The 22,633-nt window shown below is 39.0% G+C and overlaps 1 protein-coding gene across 1 annotated transcript in view; it reads left to right on the forward strand.

Moving 5' to 3' along the window:
* Nucleotides 1-22,633, forward strand: part of LOC126377401 (lachesin-like) — a 43,548-nt gene that overhangs the window by 16,175 nt on the left and 4,740 nt on the right. The window contains exon 4 of the mRNA XM_050025135.1: nucleotides 10,095-10,272. Coding sequence (XP_049881092.1) covers nucleotides 10,095-10,272 — 178 coding nt within the window. The remainder of the gene's footprint in view (nucleotides 1-10,094; nucleotides 10,273-22,633) is intronic.

Here is a 22,633-nt window from a genome sequence, read left to right on the forward strand (position 1 = left end):
TGGCGGTGAACCGGTTGGCAAGGTCACGAATATCGACTCGCCAAGCAGGGGAGTTAAAATGGCCACATCGAAGCAATTCATCTAAGAAAGCAATATTGCTAGTTGATATTTGTTTGCATTGCGCACTTACTTTTATATGCGCAAATGTCAAATAACAATATTGCTTTTTTAGATAAATTGCTTCGATGTGGCCATTTTAACCCCCCAGTGCACCGCTACAAATTCCGCGTCATGTGAGATTTAAGATGACTCCATACTTTGCTATGTATATCACTAGGCATTGTTACGGCAGCCTCCGTGGTCGAGCAGTTAAAGCGTTGGCCTCACCGGTCCGGGTTCGATTCCGGATGGGGACATTGACGAGGTCACTTTTTGAGATTGTCCTCTGTTTGGTAAGGACATTGCAGGCCTGAATCAGCGAAAATTGATTTTTTAAATTGTCCGAAAAAGTAATATGATTCCGTGCTTCGGAGAGCACGTTAAGCCGTTGGCCCTGGCTATTAGCCGTAAATCACCTCTACCAACCCGCAGTGGAGCAGCGTGGTGGAGTATGCTGCAAGCACACTGTAATAAAATTGTCAAATAGATTGGCTACATGAACCCAAATAGGCTTGATTGAACAGAGAGCCTAATGTTGCCTACGATGGACCATTTATTTACCACGATAACTAATGTGTAGTGTAACGCAAGCATCAAGCGAGTGTTCTCATAAATGGAAATGATCTTCGTTCTTTATTAAAATATTCAAAGGCACCACTTTCGAAGCGTATGTTGAACTCACAGCGACTTGAATATAATTTACTGAGCTGCCTCCTTCGAAATGCATAGTAGTTACATACGTAACTTTGTTAGATCTGGTGCAGTGAGTCGACAAACAAGTCGCTAAAGGAGCTTTAGTGCTGGATTGGGATAATGTTGCCGGTAAGACACTGCCGATAGTATCGATGGTCCTTGCAATAGTCAGAAGCAATACTATCGATAATGAGAACGCCCATCAGTTCATCATCTTCCTGCATTATCCCGTTTTTCACAGGGTCCGCTTACCTAAGTTGAAGATTTGACAAGTCCGGTTTTTACAGAAGCGACTGCCTGTCTGACCTTCCAACTCGCAAAGGGAAAACCAGCCCAATACAGGTTAGGTCACATACCTCCGAAAGTGCATTTCTCGGGAATGTGGGTGTCCTCACGGTGTTTTCCTTCACGGCTGAGCAAGTGATAATCATTTATGATCCAAACATGAATTCCAAAACAAATTGGACAATCATTGGTTTAGGCCTGTGCTGGATTCGAACCTGCAACCTCAAATTAAGAGGCAAGCGTTCAGAATACTGAGGGGAATGATTCAGAAAATGATTGTGAGTTGATATGAAGTGGATTCCCCTGTCGGAAAATTAATGAAAATTTTAGTGTTTTTATTTTATTTTATTACCGTTACATACTTTTGCGACAGAAAATTCTACTTGATATCTACTCAGAGTCATGGTCTGACTCATCCCTCAAAGTTTTTGTTACGATGTCACCAACATCCTGTATATGGATAGGAATCAATTTTGCGATATTTTCCTTGAGGAAAATTAAGGGGTTCTGACATTGACAGTAATTAACTTCTTAAAGCTTCGTCCAGTTTATTGAACATCTGTATTCTTAGGGAAAACATAATATCGTCAATCAGTTATAAATGAAAGTCGGTTTTCTGTATGTTCGGAGTAACGTAACCTAACCTAACCACCATTCAATGAAAATCAAAATGATTTTTTAACAAAACAAGTTTATAATTAAATTTTAAATTTGATTTTGGAATTATAAAACTTACAATACTCACTGTAAAGTGTATTTTCTTATTCCTAATACCTATTAGGAATAACGATACCTATTGTGGTGTAGTGGTTAGAATGTTAGGCTCACGATCTGGAGGTCCGGGTCCGATTCCGGATGTGAACATTGTCGAAATCACTTTCTAAAACTGTCCGTTGTTTAGTAAAGACTTTATCCGTTGATCAATTTAAAAGTGACTGCAAGTTTACTTCTGATTTCTTTCCTCTCTGCCTAGTCCATTAGGAATTACAGGCGTGTATGTATGTGTATATAATATATAATAAGATATAATAAGGTAGGTAATATCCTCTTCTATAAGGTTTCCTTATTAAGATTTTATTCCCCATTGTAAAGAGTATATGCCTCTTTAACTTAATAATATAATCTTCAAACACAGTAAACTCGTCAACTCAACTCATATAATTTAATCTACTTTACCAGTACGTCAATTGACCTTGGCAGCTTAATTTCAGCGCTGCACGAGTTAAGCTATCTAATGTAGACGCGAAAAATAATTGTATTCGACCAATAGATAAGATGGTAGAAATAATAAATAAATTGTAAGTCGTGTAAAAATACGGACAATTGCAGCTTGGCTAGGCCCTAAGTCTTGAGACGCGTGACTTACATCGTAAGTCCATGGATTCGAATGTCGGGTTGGGCCATAAACCACTGACATCATCATCCGTCGTACGACGCCCACTGCTGGGCATAGGCCTCCCCCATGGATCTCCACGACGATCGGTCCTGCGCTGCCCGCATTGAAAATATTTCATAAATCATGATTGGGTCCAAAAAATATTAAACGGAGTAAAATCTTCAGGATAGGGAAGAGAGAGAGAGAGAGAGAGAGAGAGAGAGACAAGATCGCCTATTGTACTCTTCTACTTTTCTTTTATTTGTATTTAGTGTGTGTGCAATAAAATATTAGTTATGTTATGTGTTGATCCTATATAACCCTTGGAAGGTGATATTGACATTGAGTCTTACGTCTATTATTGGCAGATGGCCGCGATATATGTCGCGTCGGGCGTGATGCGCGACCCACGCAGCTGAGGCATGCCTTTGTCGAAACGGTCATAAAACGCACCCAAGACAATATTCTGAAATTTATCGCAAAATTCGTACGTCTAGGAATGAGGGATACTGCCAACCCAGTTTTTTTTACTATAGAGACATATAGAGACATACAATGCGTCCAATATATATGAAAAGGCTTATTGGGGGAGCCATGTCTTCAAGAAAATTTCGGATAAAAAATAATTATGTTCGTATATGACAAAATAATTATTTATCATTCGAGATTTTCTTCAGAATAATAAGTAGATGAAATAGAAATTGCAAATACAAATAACAATGGGGATAAAACTAAAAGGTCAAATGTAGGTGGCAGCACTGTTGAGTGTTCGTAAATTTTGACAGTTCTCCATATTGGTGCTAATTCCTGTAAACACCATCTAATTTTATTTTAAGTTATATCTGTCATATTCTTATCCGCCGAAAAGGAGAGGGACCGGTAATCGACAAGCATAAAATTTATAGAACACACGTCAATTTTAAGCACAATTGTAAAACAACCGTCAAAAAAATTTACATTGGCCAATAACCCGACAGAATTATGTTGACAGGACACGTCAAACGGTTTGCATGCCAGCGAGATACCTTTTTGATTCGCCCGGGTTATTCATTCATTTACTCATTCTTCCTAAAATTAAGAGCTGTCAATCATCCGTCCCTTTCCTTTTCGGCGGATAAGAAAATGACAGGTAAAACTTAAAGTAAAATTAGAAGAAACTACAAGCTGATCACCTGATTGTCTAAAAGTAAGATGATCCGTGCTTCGGAAGGCACGTTAAGCAGTTGGTCACGGTTACTACTTACTGACGTAAGTAAGTAGTCGTTACGTGAGCCATGTCAGGGACCTTTGGCGGCTCAATAATAACCCTGACACTAGGGTTGATGAGATGGGTATTCCACCTCACAACTCACACGATAAGAGAAGGGAGAGAAAATTTTACATGAAAATGTTTTTGTAGAGATCTCATTTGACCAGGGGTCTGTTTCATAAAACTTACAATTGTAAATTACAACGACAATTTGTTTTTTATTACGTAGCTAATATGAAACTGCAAAATATTCGTGATCACACACTCCGCAATGTACATGAAATTGTCATTGTACAATTGTAAGTTTTATTAAACAGACACTAGGTTGTCCTCTTGCCTATCACTATATTTCCCACAGAGAATTCTGGGTAAATGGCACAATGATGGGCGCCGTACATCTGAGGAGCAGTAATCCCTTTCCTTCGTTCAATTACACGTTTACTCTGTAGTGTGGGTAAACCTAGATTTGGGTCACACATAATTGCATACCGGAGTACGAGATCTTCGTATGAGCTCTGTATTTTCGCCATTGTTTTTTTGTTTGTGGAATTATATTGTTTGACTGTTGAAAATCTGAGTCGCGTTGATTTTTTTTTAAATAAGTATTTTGTGTTTATAATAATTACTATGCGGCCACGTAGGTCTCTCTCTTTATTTAAGAGCTGCGCTCTTGTCGGTGGAGTAATCGCCATTCCTCTCTTCTTCCCGCCAAAAACTTCACCTCCCGATACGACCCGACCTGCACCTTCTCTTTTATTTGTTTCATAAATGGTATCCTAGGTCTACAACTTCCTCTCTTCCCTTCAATTTTTCCTTCTACAATGTTTGTTATAAACCACGCCACGCCACGCCACGTAGGTATAGAACGGTAAATATCCGCCCCGCACCATTTTGTTACGGGCGCTGACGTCACCCCCTCTATGGGTTTTACTTTAGTTTTAAATGGCCGTATGCCACTAATGTAGTAATAAGAGTAAGAAGGAGAACACGAACTCTTTCTCCCTTTGTCTGTCTCGCTCACACTTACACGTTAAGCGGCCCACTATAAGAATTAGATTGTAGTATGAAGTATTCGGAGTGTGCTTGGAAGGCTATTTAAAACAAATGTTTTTCAACGGCAAAATAATTTACGATTACAAACTTACTTGTAGTTAGTAAACTAATCGAGACCTATGTCGGTGTATAGAGACAACATTTTCAACGGCAAAATCAATCAGACACTCACATGACTGGTTTTTTCTTGGATATTGAATTTACCTGAACGCATTATATTTTTTATTTTACTCCAGGGCCATTTAATAAGGAATAATACCCACACGGTAATCACAGAATTAATCAAATAGGTTGCAAAACTTTTATACACATGCAAAATTAGATAGATTACAACATCAACAATATTAATTATTCAAAAAAATTGTTCCAATTCTATTGTTTCTTAATTTATATACTTACTTATTTTTCACTAAGATGACAAAGTTTCTGTGATTCCGAAGATATGGCCATAGAATAAAGACTGATACTACGTATAGAATGGCAACTCTCCGCTCCCCACTAGCGGCTGAGATAGGTTTACCTCACTCCCCTCGGTTTTACTTTAGTATTCAATCGTATAACGTCGCGTAACAGCACGTGTACAATAACGTCAATGTGTAGTGTCTGTGTCAAACGAGGTTTTTTTGTGTGAAGTATCCAGGGTGTGGCAGTGTAGAGAAGTAGGTACAATAGGTACATAATTAGTTTAAACAGAAACAGAGACACACACATACAGAAGGAGAGAGAGAGAGAGAGAGAGTGAGTCAGAGAAGGGGTGGGGGGTTTAGAGAGTTTTACAGAGATTAGTTTATTTTGTTAGTTTTCAATTGAGAACGCGTTCAACGTAGATCTATACATGAGGGATGGCGGAAATAAAACTTTGGTTTCGCAAATAAATGTCTTCTTCTATTCTTTCCAAATTCAAAATCCGACCCCCGCACGCACACTCATCTTCAACCGCCATCACACTCCCCGTCCCTCTCTCATACACTTCTCTTTCTTCCACGTTCCATTCCCATATATAATATAATATATAGAAGCGAAAGGTCACAAAATCTCTGAAACTGCAGGTGCTAGGACTCTTAAAATTTTCGTGGGGGTTCCTTTCACGACGTAGACGGGATTTAGCAAAATTCAACCCTTAAAGGGGTAAAAAGGGGTGGCAAAGTTTGTAGTAGTTTTAAAGTCGCGTTCAACGTAGATAAGTTGTAAAATATTCTGTAAAGTTGTTTGACGTCAGACCATCGGTAAAACTTCCACGTTCAAAGATTCAGAACTTGTTAAAGTAATAAGGAAATTAAGAACCTGTAATTGTATTGGGAACATACTTATGTATAAATTGTACGTACTTATAATAATACTTCCTTATATTTCTATTTACATCAGGCCAGTTTTAGGTACTTAATAGACACGTGCAATAATTATATAAGTAGATATGATTTAAGTATTACATTTCTACTGCGCATGATTTGAAGTTTGATAATTAATGAAACTTTTTAATTCCGTGATAGCCCTGTTCACAGAACGCGTGACTTGCATCATAAAGTCTCGGATACGAATCGCGGTTCGGCCTTTAAGTCGTGGAATTTGACTTTATGAATTTGAGTTCATGTTTGGATTATACATAATTGATGTCACGTGGTTTCACGTGCCCGGTTAATGGTTAAACTCGCCTCCTACTACATGGGACTTAAACATAGCTGGCGAGGAGTGGCGTATATGCAATCCCTTTTATACCTTCCCAAAAAATATTGATTCCTCATTCAGCGCTTATCGCTATCGACCCACTAGGGTTGATTAATTCTTTCAAATATTTTTCCTCTCAGACGACGCCCTGAGCCGAGGTTCGCGCCCAACTGGGCACCCTCAGGCCTGTTGTCTTAAACGTTGTACCGGGTGAGAGCCTTCAGCGCTCCCCATTTGTGTGGCCAAGTAGTTAATGCCATCTGCGGCAAATATACAATAAGTATAAAAAAAAGAAAAAAAAATTCGTTGGACATGGTGTTCAAATATGTCACTTAAGTTACAGAGGCGTTTGTAGTACGTGGTAACTTGTAAAGGCTGTTCTATTTTTAAGTAATTCTGTTATTTAAGTATACTATCGCTGAAAGTTACCGAAATAAAATAAAATAAATAAAAAAATAAAATATCTTCATCTGGAAAGTCCCTCATCGTAAATTAGCTGTCATGAAAAATCAAAGAAACTCGCAAAGGTGACCTCACACCTACCTGTTAATTAATTTCTGCTATTCAATTTCAGTTTTGCGTGTTCACGCTCACCTCAACCGTTAATATAACTTTACATATTAATAGCATAAACAGTTCAACAAAGCATAATTTTGTGATATTCATAGACTTGAATATGAAATTATTCGGGTGGCAATAAAATGTTACGTTCTTAAGGTTCTTAAGTAATCTAAATCTTTGTAATTATCATTTACATGTTTTTATGGGTGAAAGCCGTTAGCATTTGTTCATCAATCATTTGTTCGACTTCTTCAATCGTGCGGGTTATGAGGTGGATGACCCGCAGTGGAGCAGCGTGGTGGAGTATGCTCCGTATCCTCTCAGGTTGATTGGTGTTCTGCCTGTGCCCAGCAGTGGGACGTATATAGGCTGTTTATGTTATGTTAAATGTCTCATAATTGAGAAGTCATAGCCATCGATAATATTTAGGATGTTAGATGTTATTGATTACCTTATTGATACCTATTTTATTTTTATTTCTAAAAAAATTCTAATTGGTTAGATATTGGCTTAGGCCAATATCCGTTTTCCATTCCAGTAAAACTCAACAATTACATAGGTATCCTGTGTTTTCAATAACGGTTGGTTGGTGTCCGGAATTGACACAACACAAAACCTTTAATTAAAAAATATATATATATATATACTGTCACTTTATTATACTATTATACAACCGCTTCAACATACAATGGCGCTAATTTCTGTAGCCACTATCTAAATTTATTTTAAGTTACTCCTGTCATTTTCTTATCCGCTGAAAAGGAAAGAGACGAGTAATCGTTTCGCAAAAATTTATGGAACACACACCAATTTTAAGCAGAAAAAAATTCTTTAAAAATTTTATATTGTCCAATCAACCGACAGAATTGTCGAGATCATTTTATTTGCCCGGGATATTCATTCATTTTAAAATTAACAATTGTCAATCATCCGTCACTTTCCTTTTCGGCGGATACGGAAATCACGGGTATAATTTAAAATAAAATTAGGAACTTCCCCTTAAATCTTAGACGCAATTAAATTTTAACTGTTTACCTTTCTTACATCGACCGGTAGTATACCTATGAAGGTCGAGGAAAAACGCAAATAAAATAAATGAATGGCTACAGAGGCCCTAATTAAGGCCTCCCAACAAAAAGGGTCAAAGGGCTGCAATACATGGCACTGTACAGCCAAATAACCAACACATTTGACTCGGGTTATCGGCTACCCACAATCACCAAAACGAAGCGAGCGCGGGATTGTCAAACTCTTTGTTTCTCCCATGTCGATTGTGAGACTTTTATCGACCTCGTCAACCAAGGTGCCAGGGTTACCATTGAGCCACCAAACGACTACTTGGATACTTCTTCGAACACCGGACTTTGCCGCAAATATCCAGTTAAAACTTATGTATGTCGTCAAATTACGTAAGTTTATTTATTTATTTATTATTAGGGAGATCAACAGCATTCACTTACTGTCTAATCCTTAAACTAGTAACACAAAGCCAATTATAGATCCGCACAAATAGTTGATAGCATAGAAGTAAAAAAGTAAAGTTCAATTTGGATATTTGTAAAAAGACCAAAGATTCTGAGATATTTTTGCGTTGCGCGTTTTTTTTTAAATAGTCGGGTACTGACAGCTTAACACGTTTACTGTGTAAAAAAACCATAAGCAATACAAATTTAAAAATCAGCACAACAATTAAAGAAGCTGGACTTCTAATTATCTACTTTAAAAAAACGGTGACTTTCGACAAAATCTGGCTGGCGTAACGCACACTAAAATTAGATGCAATGTTATTTTTCGATAAACAAATTGGAATATATGTACACAATGTAGACACATTATGAAAAGAAAAAATGTGCCCCACATATGGGACATGTACGTACGAGTTTCAAGTTTAAAGCCTCATATGTGGTTCATACACAGTGAACATGGTTAACGTGCCTTCCGAAGTGGACAATCGAGTAATCAATCATTCTGCTAACTCTTTAGTAACATAGTTCGAAAACGAAAATACACGATTATTTTTAATACAAAATAACTTTTACAAACATTTTCATGCACGCCAGGAGATAAAACGTCGAATGTGAAAATTAGTGATCTGACATTAGAGTGGCTAGTAACTCTTCTATTTTACTTCTACAGTTCGGAATGACGACGTCCGTGGTCCAGTGGTTGAGCGTTGGGCTCACGATCCGGAGGTCCCGGGTTCAACTCGTAGTATAGACATATCACAAAAATTACTTTGTGGTCCCTAATTTGGTTAGGACATTACTGGCTGATCACCAGGTTCTCCGAAAGTAAGATGATCCGTGCTTCGAAAGGCACGTTAAGCCGTTGGCCCCGGTTACTACTTACTGATGTAGTCGTTACATGAGCCCTGACACTAGGGTTGATGAAGTTAGTACTCTACCTCACAACTCACACGATAGAAGAGTCTAGGATTTCAACGTATCGTTTCGTTATTGCATACCTATCAATCATATACGCGTGACAACGCTTCTGAGTCAACGATTTTACACATCGCTATAATATTTTACTTCACCGCGCGATTTCCAACTGACTGTCTCTATAAAGAGGTTTTCACGATGCACATTGGTGGCGAAAAACACTTCCCAAATATCGCGCTCGCTCTTGCGAATACAATGTGTAAGGGGCGTTAGCCTGCGACCGAAGTAAAAGGTTTTAGATACCTTTTTTGTGACATTCTGGTTGGAAAAGCGTTTACAGATTAGGGTCGGTGGTGAATTCGACTGTATTTGTCCCTTTTTTATTCATTTAACATAGCTGGCGAGGTGTAAGTGTGTTACAACTCTGTATAATAGCCGTACACGTAATCTCAGACGACGCCCTGAGCCGAGGTTCGCGCCCAACTGGGCACCCTCAGGCCTGTTCTCTTAAACGTTGTACCGGGAGCCTTCAGCGCTCCCAATTTGTCCGGCCAAGTAGTTAATACCATCTGCGGCAAATCTACAATAAGTCACGTCAAAAAAAAAACACGTAAACCTTATAACATAATATAGCATGACGCCTGAATTCCAAAGGGTCTCTGCCTACCTTTTGGGAATACAGGCGTGATTCAATGTTATTTTCTACAAAATTTTCTTTTCTTTTCTTTAACAGTGCCAAAAGTGGAAATCGTCGACGAGCGGGGTCGCCCTCTACAGGACAAGTTCTACAAAGAAGGCTCCATCATCGAGTTGCGTTGTGTCGTCAGCGAGGTCCCGCAGCCGACTAGACAGGTCAACTGGAAACACGGCACCAGACTCCTCAACTATGATACGAAGAGAGGAGGTGTCAGGTAAGTTGTTATAGCTACATCCTCAAGTCGGATGGGGACAGCTATTCTGTCTCCAATGTGTCCGGGGGTTCGAAACAAAGTTCGGCTTTGCCCAGAGAAGTGACTGAGGTCGCCGTTGTCAGATACGACAAGGAGAACTATACTTTATCCTTCTGGACGGTAGGTATCCTTTGGATCCTTTGCAGCCTTAGATCTTGCTGTCATGCTAAAAGCTTGAAGTTTCTGGGCCACAAACGACGCCTGCTCTTTTTATGGTGCTTTGTATTTTGACGTGACTTATTGTTGATATGCCGCATGTCCATACTAGACTCTTCTCCTGTCGTGTGGGTAATAAAGTGGGTAGACAAGCTTAGCAACCCTGGTGTCAGGGTTATTAATGAGCCGCCAAAGGCTGACATGCGTCAGGTAACGACAGCATATTTACATTAAGTACCTAGTAACGGGGACCAACGGCTTTACGTTCCGAAGTACGGATCATGTTACTTTCGGATAATCAGCCTGTTATTTCCTAATCAAACTAAGGATCACAGAGTTTCAAAGACCGGACCTCCGGTTCGTGAGCCCAGCGACATAATATTCGTTACCAGTTTTAATTACTTCCACGTGACAGACGTGGTGAATCTCCTAAACAAACACCAGCGTAATTAAGTTTTTGCTAAAGGCATTATCTTGTTCTCAGCTTCGAAGCTACTAATTAAAACATGAGCAGAAGTTTTTTGCAGTTCACGTTGAATTATCATTTTTAAGGGAGTTTTTTGTGTCTGAGAGTCGATAATCTTTTTGCGTTTGTCTTTTGGGTCCTCTTACTGGGGACATATCACATTGTACCACAACAATCCTAGTTTGATGACATTGCAGGCTGATCAGCCAATCGTCCGAAAGTAAGATTTCTAACATGATGGTCTTATATTTTAGCTGATCCCTTATCACTATTAGGCTCATCACATCCATCTTACGATTTTGTATCAACAGCAGCTGCAAGTTATTTCTGATTACCGGTGATTCTTCTCACTCCTTTAGGGATTACCGGCGTGAGTTTATGTACTTATACACAGTGTTAGTGACATCGTAACGAAAACTTTGACGGATGAGTTAGACCATGATTCTGAGTTGATATCGAGTAGAATTTTCCGTCGCAAAATTCCACTTGATATCAACTCAGAATCATGGTCTGAATCACCCCCCTCAGTATTCGTTACGATGTCACTAACAGCCTGTATATATCGTTAGAAATATTTTAATTTCAACCCACTTCAGTTATCTAAGAACGGATATTATGTGGGACAAAGGAAAGTTCATAATTACCCTAAAATTCCACCCACGCTCAAGTTATAACGTCTTAAACCAACAGTAGAAATCAAATTACATTGTTACCGTGTACTTTAAAGTCTACAAAGCTATTAAGACGGTTGAAAAAAAATCACAAAATTTCTTATTCATAGAACTTTCACTTTAAATCGTTGCTTGTGACTTTAGGTATAAACGGTAAGAATGAGATTTTTGTATAGAGTGCTCGTTTACATCTACGTAAAATTCTCCAGAGGGGTGAGGTAAATCTAGCTCGGAGCCCGATACGAATTGGGGCGGGGAGGAGAGTTACCGCTCTATACGTAGCATTATTCTTTATTCTATGACTACAGAGAGAAATGGGTTTGTGGCGGAAATACTTACCTACTTCAGCTTCCAAAGGTTTTTTTTGCCAACATCTGCTAATTGAGTTCTGGACGACAAAGTCAAGTTTGTAAATAGATCCATCAATTAGGCAGACCTTGAAGACGATGGATGGTATAGTTATATGTATAATTGTGATTTCCAGCTATGTACTTATAATAATATTAATATGTCTCTCAGTGTGAGGTCTCAAGTACGAATCCCAGGGCGAACTTGTTTTCGAATTCATGTGGAACATAAATTATTATCACGTGCTCAGCGGTGAAAGGAAACATCGTGATCAAACTCACATTCCCGAGAAATTCATTTCGGAGGTATATGTGACGTAACCTATTGGGTAGGTTCCTTCACAAGTTGGAAGGTCAGACATGCAGTCGCTGCTGTATAAAACCGGATCTGTCAAATCTTCAGATTAGGTTAGGTTAGCTGTACAAATACAGGGTGTTAGTGACATCGTAACGAATACTCAGGGGGATGATTCAGACCATGATTCTGAGTTAATATCAGGTGGAATTTTTCGTCGCAAAATTCATATTTTTGTTTTTAGTTTTTTAAAATTATTTTCAATTCTTTACTTTTGCGATGGAAAATTCCACTTGATATTAACTCAGAATAATCAGCTGAATCATCCCTCTCAGTATTCGTTACGATGTCACTTACACCCCGCACAAGTATACGGTAGTCATACAAGTAGGTATAGGTGTTAGTGACACCGTAACGAATACTGAGGGGGATGGTTCAGACCATGATTCTGAGTTGATATCAAGTGGAATTTTTAGTCTGAATTGTCATGAAATTTTTTGTGTTTTTTTTTTAATTATTTTCAGTTCCATACTTTTGCGACGGAAAATTCCACTTGATATCATCTCAGAATCATGGCCTCAATCACCCCTCAAAGTTTTTGTTACGATGTCACTAACACCCTGTATGATAACGCTAGGGAGATGATGATATTTATTTAGCAGGTCTGTGGAGAAACATCCTACAGCACTCCAGAAGTAGCATTATTAATTATATATTTTGTATAATATTGGTGGAAAACACGCCATTCTAATTGCGGATTAGTGGAATAAAACATTTGGCCTATTAGAACCAGTCCCAACATTAACTTAAGAGCCAGGCATTAGTGTAGCATTCTCCATTCTTGTCTATTAAAGGCCAATTCTTTAACTTCATTACAAGATACGACGTTCCGTGAAGTTCTTCTTGGTCTTCCATGATAGTTTTATATAAAACCTATCAACTGTTTTACAAAACCATGAATCCTATGTGAATAAATTATTTGATTTGATTTTTTGATTTGATTTGAAACCCACTGACATTACTTGCCGCATTCTTGTGATAACGTCATATGATTTACAATGTCGTCTAGGGTGTTGAAAAAGTCATGTTATAAATTAAACAAAAAATAAAATCAGCTCAGTGCTTGAATAAAAGATTATAGATAGATACATAGATTTTTAAAATAGATTAGATTTCTTTTTTGATAGATTTTTAAATTTGGAACTAGATAAATTTAATATTTTGGTCTATAAAATAAAATGAGTCATTGGTGCTAATTCCTGCAGACGCCATCAAATTTTATTTTAAGTTATACCTATCATTTTCTGATCCGCTGAAATAGAAAGGGACGGGTAATCGACAGGCATAAAATTTATGGAATACCAGTTAATTTTAAGCAGAAATCTAAAACAACCGTATATTTCGGGTATATCTTAAAATAAAATTAGGAGGTTTCCGCAGGAATCGGGGTCATTTTATTGAGAGAGAATACGATCGTAGAGGTACTCGCCTGCCGGCGTTTGTGCGTAATAGTAAAGACAAGAAAGAAATTATTTATTATAAAGAACATATATACATAAACTCACGCCCGTATTCTCGCAAGGGGTGAGCAGAACTACAAATAATCAAAAAACTGCAGCCACTTCTGATACAAAGTCCTAAGGTGGATCATGATAAACCGTATGATGATAGCCTCCTAAGGCCCATGGCCCTACTAGTAGTACTAATCCCATTGTTTAAAAAGAGAGGTACATCATCAAGAAAAAGGTACATCATCACCAGCCCATTAAAGTCCCCACTGTTGGGGCACGGGCCTACCCTATGGATGGATAGGGAGATCGGGCCTTAAACCACCACGCGGGCCCAGTGCGGATTGTTGGTTATTGACGACTGCTAATGCAGCCGGGACCAATGGCTTAACGTGCCTTCCGAAGCACGGAGGAGCTCAAGATGAAAACTTTTTTTTGTGGTCACCCATCCTATGACCGGCCTTTGCGAAAGTTGCTTAACTTCAACAATCGCAGACCGAGCGCGTTTACCGCTGCGCCACCGAGCTCCTCCAGAAAAAGGTACAAAATGGGTCATATCTCCTAAACTGTAAATAATTGCTGAACATACATGGGGGTGTTTCTGGTAGCTAATGAGCCTCTCTTTCTAATTTTTCATTTTGAACCTGAACTTCTGGGCCACCCTGTATAACTGTAACTCTTAAAATAAATGACAAAACACAGTGACTACATAACTTTGTATACTTTGTAAACTAAACAGTTATAAAACTCAGTAGTTAAATAACTGTTTAGTTACAAAAAATATTTTTTTCTTCTCTCGTGCGGGTGGTGAGATCGATGGTCGACGATTCTGGTATCAGGGTTGATATGTCGCTTCTGTTGAGTGTTCTTAAATTTTGACAGTTCCCTATACTATTTGAGTAAGCAAACGTTAGGTTATGTTTTACACTATAACCCTTTGCACAACGTGTAACTGGAAAATCATAGTTTATATTTATTAGTTATAGCTAATAAAGTAAGTATTTTAATAATATAATTTAATTTATTTAGTTTATAATTTAGTTTATATTTATTGCCTATATATCGGAAAGACGAAAACTTAGAAACTTATTTTCAATCAAAACTACCTTTTCCAACTAATGGCTTTTCTTTTTTGTAACTCATCCCTCAAACACAGCCTCCGTAATCTAGTGGTTAGAGCGTTAGGCTCACGATCTGGAGGTCCGGGTTCGATTCCCGATGGGGTCATTGTCGAAATCACTTTGTGAGACTGTCCTTTGTTTGGTAAGGACTTTTCAGGCTTGAATCACCTGATTGACCGAAAAAAGTAAGATGATTCCGTGCTTTGGAGGGCACGTTAAGCCGTTGGTCCCGGCTATTAGCCGTAAAAACACCTCCACCAACCCGCAGTGGACCAGCGTGGTGGAGTATGCTCCATACCCCCTCCGGTTGATTGAGGGGAGGCCTGTGCCCAGCAGTGGGACGTATATAGGCTGTTTATGTAACTCATCCCTCAGACGGGATACTTTGCACGTAGCTCCATATTGTATAGCAATTTATCACGAATTTTAGTTGGATAGTATGGAGTACTGTCAAAACTTAGGAACACACAACAGTGCTGCTGGCGGCATTTGAGCTTCTAGTTTTTATGATCATTAATTATGACAATCGACATTCGTTTTTTTTTGACATGACTTATTGTAGATTCGCCGCAAATGGCATTAACTAATATTTCTCCCAGATTGATAAAAAATTTTAAGATTGACATAGGGTGACAATTGCATATATTTATATATATCACTCTCAATTGTGATAAAAGTTTGTAACTTGATTTTCCTCTTAGGACATTAATTTCCATACTTTTTCAATGAATAAGCGATACATACATGTACTGAACAATTAAAAGTTATCAACTTATAACAAATGCATGTGCTCCAAAAAGTAATTAAAACTTTATAATTAACGAAGAACTTAAGGTCAAAGGTTACAGACATAAGGCCATATTCGTGTAAGAGTACCTTGCGAAATAATGTTAGTTTTATCCAAAAAAAAACCTTTCGAAGTTGAATTGGATACGAAAAGGCATGGTCTGTGTAAAAATTCAGTTCTGTGGTTAAGTGGAGGGGTCATTGAACATCATACTTCTTCGATGTCGTAAGGAAACCAGCTTTTCCGGGAAAATTACGACATTGAAAAATCTGAATCATCTATAATAATCTTCAATATAAGTACAAATAACGGCCTCCACTGTGGTTGAGCGCTGGGCACACGATCCGGAGGTCCCGGGTTCGAATCTCAAAGGGGAAATATCACAAAAATGTCTTTGTGATCCCTAGTTTTGGTAAGGACTTTACAGGCTGATCACCTGATTGTCCAAAAAGCAAGATGATCCGTGCTTCGGAAGGCAGGTTGAACTGTTGGCCCCAGTTACTAATTACTGATGTAAGTTAGTAGTCGTTACATGAGCCATGTCATGGGCCTTTGGCGGCTCAGTAGTAACCCTGACACCAGGGTTGACGGGGTTGGTAATCCACCTCACAACTCACACGACAAAAGAAGAACAGGTAGAGGAATATTTCTGTTGTAAACAATTATGATAACCTTACCAGCTATTCACTAGCCAGTCGCAGACAGACACACAAGTCACGCGCACATGAATATATTCAAGAATATACCTATATATGTATCTATCTGAAACTCTGACCTCATTTTGAGCTTTGCAATTAAAAGTTACTAATCCACTTGTGATTTGGTTTTTCTGAAGGCAATCTTCAAACCAATTTGGAACAGTTTGTGTTGAGAAGCCAAATTATTTTATTGGAGAAATCCCTTTTCAATTAATACGACCACACAGTTTAATATAAGTTCAAACCTATTTATTTATCATCATCATCTATTTCAGAGCCACGCTCTTGTCGGTGCAGCATTTTCCATGCTACTTTTTTAGGGAAAAATAGGGCAATGGTTTCCCTCTTGCCTTCTGCCCCGCAGTACTCTGTCTGACGCAAGTGGGATGGCGCCCAGAGTAGTCTATTACAAAGCCATACTAGGACTCCTGTCCTCCGCCTCTGAACGGTGTCCCCACCGGGACTTGAACCCGGGACTTCCAGATCGTGAGCCACTGGACCACGGAGGCCGTCCTTCTACCTGTTAAAAACAAATGAGAGACGCGACGTTGAGTCACTCAGTGTAAAGAGATTCGCCGTAGCGGGAATCGATTCGGGGACTCGCTGTCAAAGCCATAATTCAAAGGCTTTTTCGGCGGGAAACGGGAACGGGCCAGTTGCTTTCTTCATTGAGTAATCTAAATAATTAATACGAAGTGGTGTTTTGTGGTTAATGATCGCATTAAGTTAGTCGGAAGACATTCGCGAGTGTTATTATATTGGAGTATTCAATAAACAAAGTGTATCTGCCTATTTTCGCTTCGTGCCGGGAAGCCGCTTCATAACTCAAAAGTTTATGCGGACTTTTGAGTTAATTCGTTTGGGGTTCGGAGTAGGAGTCTACTCCGAGGGTGGGGGCTTAGGTTTCATCATCATCACCTCTCATCATTTCATTAATCATCAAGAAAAAAAATACGTCAGACATGGCTGTATGGGCATAGTTCCCTTTGCCTTACCCTTCGGGGAAAACCAAAACAACAAAACAACATAATTCAAATAAATAAACTTTTAGTCTACCTGGGTTTGGGTTTCTAATTTTAAAGTCCAATCTGTGGAACTCTTTATTTAGAAATTCGCCCACACACATCCGACACAAACGTCACGGACGGACAATAAAAAAAAACAGAATGTCCGCGCACACGCGTTTAGACAAAAGGTAGCTAAGGTTCTTGACAAAACTAACCATAAAGTAGAACACATGTTTTCTAAGAGTTTGTTCCCACTGAAATGAAATTATCATGAAAAGAATAATAATGTGGTAAGTGGTTACTGTCGGAGAAGCCAGGTCTGGGTGTCTCTGGTCGCTTTGAGGGGACAGCCCGTAGAGGTGTCGTTCTTATTGCAATGTGTACATATTCAAGATATTCTTGATTTATTAGCTTTCAGATAAATCAACGTGTATAATGGTAAAACCAACTGTTGACCAGTCCACCACCATCGTTGACCAGTCCATACATTCGATTGTTTGTGTTTCTCGTGAATGTTGTTGTTTTTTTTTTATTATGTGTTTGATTGTAAGTTATGTGTTACTCCGTGTTTTTTATTGTATATTTGTTGTTTGTTTTATATTTGTTGCTGTGGTGTCCCTTTATAATAAACGTTTCTTTCTTTCTTTCTGTTAGAGAACTTCACAACGCTTGTCTCAATCGATATTGACTCTGCGTAAATTACTCTTAGAAGTATTCCCACAAGCAAAATACGTACTTACGGCGATACGGCTCACCATCTATCAAGTTCGTCTAACAGAAAGATCGGTGAGGTGTGGGTATTTTGTTAACTACCCGAATTGGAATGTATTCCTGAGCTTAGTAATGACGTGTTAGATAAAGATAATGATCAAGATATTTACCTATTGTGTTTAATTTTAGGTACAGTTATAAAAAATAGTTGCAAATTACGTCTCATTAAATTTTGCCTTTTCAATTATTACTTGTATGTCATCTCGAGCCTATGGAGTCCCTGACTTTTGGAAGGCATGCGTAGATCCGAAGCCAACACGTAGAGGCCCCTTAAGACAATTTAATCTAAATGTGGTGTACCACGAATCGGCGATTATCCCTGTATGCACTATGGCAGTGCACCCAAAGATAATCCCGGTTCGTGTAGTACTAATGCATAATTTATGGTAACAAGGGAAACTGGGCTATTGGGTTGGGGGTCAGTGGACCAGGATACTGGGGCTATGGGGAACTATGGCGTCTGCTCGGTCAATGTTAATAAACATAGATAAAATGAGCAGGCGGTTATCATTATAATAACAGGTCTTTACCGTCCCTTTCTTCCACTCCTCTCGATCCCGAGTGTTGTGCCAAATGTTACGTGGTAAGTGGAAAGGTAATATTTTGCGAGTTCCATCCAGGACTGCCAGGGAATTGCAGGCTGATCACCTGATTGTCCGAAAGTAAGATGATCCACGTAAAGCCATTGGTCCCGGTTACTACTTACTGATGTAAGTATGTAGTCGTTACATGAGTGATGTCAGGAGCATTTGGCGGCTTAATAGTAACCCTGACACTCACCCAAAACCCACACGATAGTAAGATGAAGGACCAAGATCCTTCCTGGAAGGTCTCAGTTTAGGTAAAGTCTTACCTTACCTGAAGATTTGACAGGTCCGGTTTTTACAGAAGCGACTACCTGCCTGACTTTCCAACCCGCGAAGGAAAAACCAGCCCAATACAGGTTAAGTCACACACCTCTGAAAATGCATCTCTCGGGAATAGGGGTTTCCTCACGATGTTTTCCTTCACTGCTGCGCACTTGATAATCATTTATGATCCAAACATGAATACGAAAACAAATTCGACAATCACTGGTTTAGGCGTGTGATGGATTCGAATCTGCGACCTCAAAATGAGAGGCACGCGTTCTACCAACTGGGCTACCTAATCTAAATGTTAATTTCCGCAACACTAGACCATAATTTACTGTTACAATTCTTGTATCCCTCGTCGAACTGACTTTCTAGTTTCACAACCTCTGACATGGCGGTAATAAACAATTTTTACGGTCATGGAAATGTTGTGGCGAAAAATTTATTTATGAAAAACATTCTATTTCGCCACAAAATAAGTGCCTGTACTTTAAGCACACTCTTGACCCCTCTTGTGGTTCAGCGTTGCGCTTACCATCTGGAGGTTTCGGGTTCGTATGGGGTGCAGCAATCACAAAAAAAATATCAGCTTTGTGTTCCCTAGCTTGATTAGGACATTGCAAGATAATCACCCGATTATCTGAAAGTAAGATGATTCGTGGCCTCGGACGGCACGTTAAACTATTTACATAAGTATGTACTTACTAATGGTTATATGAGCCATGTCAGGGACCTATGGTGGCTCAATAATAACCCTAATGGGTTGATCAGGTTGGTCATTGACCTTACGATTACACGAGACACGAAAAACATTAACTGGCGTTTTTATTGTCTAAATTAAAAAGTACAGGTACCTTTAAATTAATTACAAATTTCTTTGTTAATCTTGTCACAAATCTCTTAGTCTGCTTTTTAATTAAATTAAAATAAATTAAATTTATTTAGAATGTAATTTTATACGGCTACCTATCAATGTACTTTCTTAAATAAAATAAAATTAAAACAATTAAGTGTTACTACGAATAACTCTTATAATAGGTACTCCTTTAACAAGCTTAAATTAAAAACTTCAATTTGACGTCACTTCGTTGTACCCAGTGATGTGCCATTCTCGGGAATAATCCCACTTTGGGAATTTTCCCGGTAGTAAAAAAGCGCAAAAAGAGCTGTATTACAGTGGAGCAGCGTGGTGGAGTATGTTCCATACCTTCTCCAGTGATTAACACGTACACTGTGCAACTGAAAATTAGATACCATCCCGTCACGTGCAATGTTATTTTTCGATAAACACATTGGAATTTATGTTCATAGACACACTATGGCAAGAAAAAATGTGCCCCACATATGGGACATGCACTTATGTGCTTCAAAATTGCCTCAAATGTGGTCCATACACCCGGGAGGCCTGATGCTCTTTATGATGATGTTACGACAACCTAACCTTTAGACAGATAAGACCAGAGTACAGTCATGAGCAATATCATGTACCCACTTTAGGACTCTGTCGCACTAACATTTTTGTCATTTAGTGAAACTTACAGTTCATATTGTCAAAAAAGTTAATGTGACATGGTACCAATGTACCCACTTTAGGACTCTGTCGCACTAACATTTTTGTCATTTAGTGAGACTTACAGTTCAATTTGTCAAAAAAGCTAATGTGACATGGTACCAAAGTGTATACATATTAATGCTCGTGACCGTACAAGAAGGAACAATTTGAAAAGCAAAATCAGCCAGTGTGCTTACTATTAAAGAGTTCTGAAAATGGAAACATTCCCTCTTTGTGAGCATTACCGGGTACGGCGCATTACTAGATACCAGGTTACTAATTAATAGGTATTAAACTAAATTACCTATTAATAATGCTTTTGGTTTCATAAAAGACCATTAACCTGGCCCCAGGGGGACAGAGTCATCTTCTCTGCCCTCCACTGGGGCAATTCCTGTTCGGTGCGTCCTTGCCGCAGGGGTGGGCCGGAGTGAAATGGTGGCAGAGTTCGGATAGGGACTCAGACGGGTATAACGTAGAACACTTGCCCAGGGATACGGGTGAAGACCTCAACGGTTGCAGAGGCGAAGATGAAAGCCATCGGTACTGCAGTGCAGGTCGGAAGGGGCTACCTGGAACCTGACATAGGGCAGCAGTAACAGAGGCTGAGGACAGGAGTCCTAGTACAGCTTTGAAATAGACTACTCTGAGCGCCATCATACTACTCTATTTTTTCCTTAAAGAAGTGGCATGGAGAATGCTACACCCCCCGCCTCCCGCCGACCCGCCGCCCCGATACCGACCCCACTGGAGTGGTCGACGATTCGCCATTCAGCGCTTATCGCTATCGACCCCTTACGGTCGATTAATTCTTTCAAATATTCTTCCTCTCAGACGACGCTCTGAACCGAGGTTCGCGCCCAACTGGGCACCCTCAGGCCTGTTGTCTTAAATTTTGTACCGCGTGAGACCCCTCAGCGCTCTCAATTTGTCAGGCCAAGTAGTTAATGCCATCCGCGGCAAAACTACAACAAGTTACGTCTAAAAAAAAGAATGCTACACCGAAGCGTGCCTCTGAAATTAGTGATGATGAAACTAAATTACTTTCTACACAAGTTCAATAGGACTAAGTCATTATTTATTGTTTGGAAAATGTCGACTAAGCGTTGACTAGCGTGATGGACGACTAGTCAATATAGTTTGTATTTCAGCAATTTAGGTATTATTTGAACAATTAATTCAGTTATTTCTATAGTTGTGTCAATTCAAATTGAAATGAAAATTATAACTAGTTTATTGACTCTTATTTTTTTTTGTGAACGCCCTCTTCTTTTTGTTTTCTTACTTCGTATCAAAGTGGCTGCCAAAAATACAATTTTTCTTTTGCCTTATTTACGAAATAAGTTTATTTGAATTACTCAAGGTGTTGTTATCGTTTCACTGAGTGTCAAGTAGCCTATTACAACTCATGCACGCTCATCGTTTATATTTTGTTTACATACTAAGTTCTCATGAAGTGAAAAGTAAATTTCTTTTGAGAATAAAGATTTCTTTAACCTGAAACTAGCCTTATTTTTTAAAACTTAATAAGTAACTAATATCATAACAGCCTCCGTGGTCTAGTGGTAAGAGCGTTGAGCTCACGATCTGGAGGTCCGGCTTCGATTTCCGTTGGGGACTTTTTCGAAATCACTTTGTGAGACTGTCCTTTGTTTTGTAAAGACACTGCAGGCTTGAATTGCCTGATTGCCCGTAAAAGCAAGATGATTCCAGCAAGAGCGGAGCAAAGTGATGAAATATGCTCCATACTCCCTCCGGTTGATTGAGTGAGTGAAAGAGAGAGAAAGAGGCCTGTGCCCAGCGGTGGGATGTGTACGGTCACGAGTACTAATATGTATACACTTTGAAACCATGTCACATTAACTTTTATGACAAACTAAACCGTAAGTCTCATAAAATGACAAATATAATCATGCGACAGGGTTCTAAATTGGGTATATGATATTGCTCATGATTATACAGGCTGTTTATATAAGTAATTAATACATGCTCATCATGTCGGGTTTGTCGTAGAAACCGACAGAGGGGTGTCCTTTTTAACATGATGAATGATTAGGACCATATGTCACTCGGACGCTACAATGTTTTT

The sequence above is a fragment of the Pectinophora gossypiella genome, chromosome 23 (genome assembly GCF_024362695.1).
Source record: "Pectinophora gossypiella chromosome 23, ilPecGoss1.1, whole genome shotgun sequence".
Lineage (NCBI taxonomy): Eukaryota > Metazoa > Arthropoda > Insecta > Lepidoptera > Gelechiidae > Pectinophora > Pectinophora gossypiella.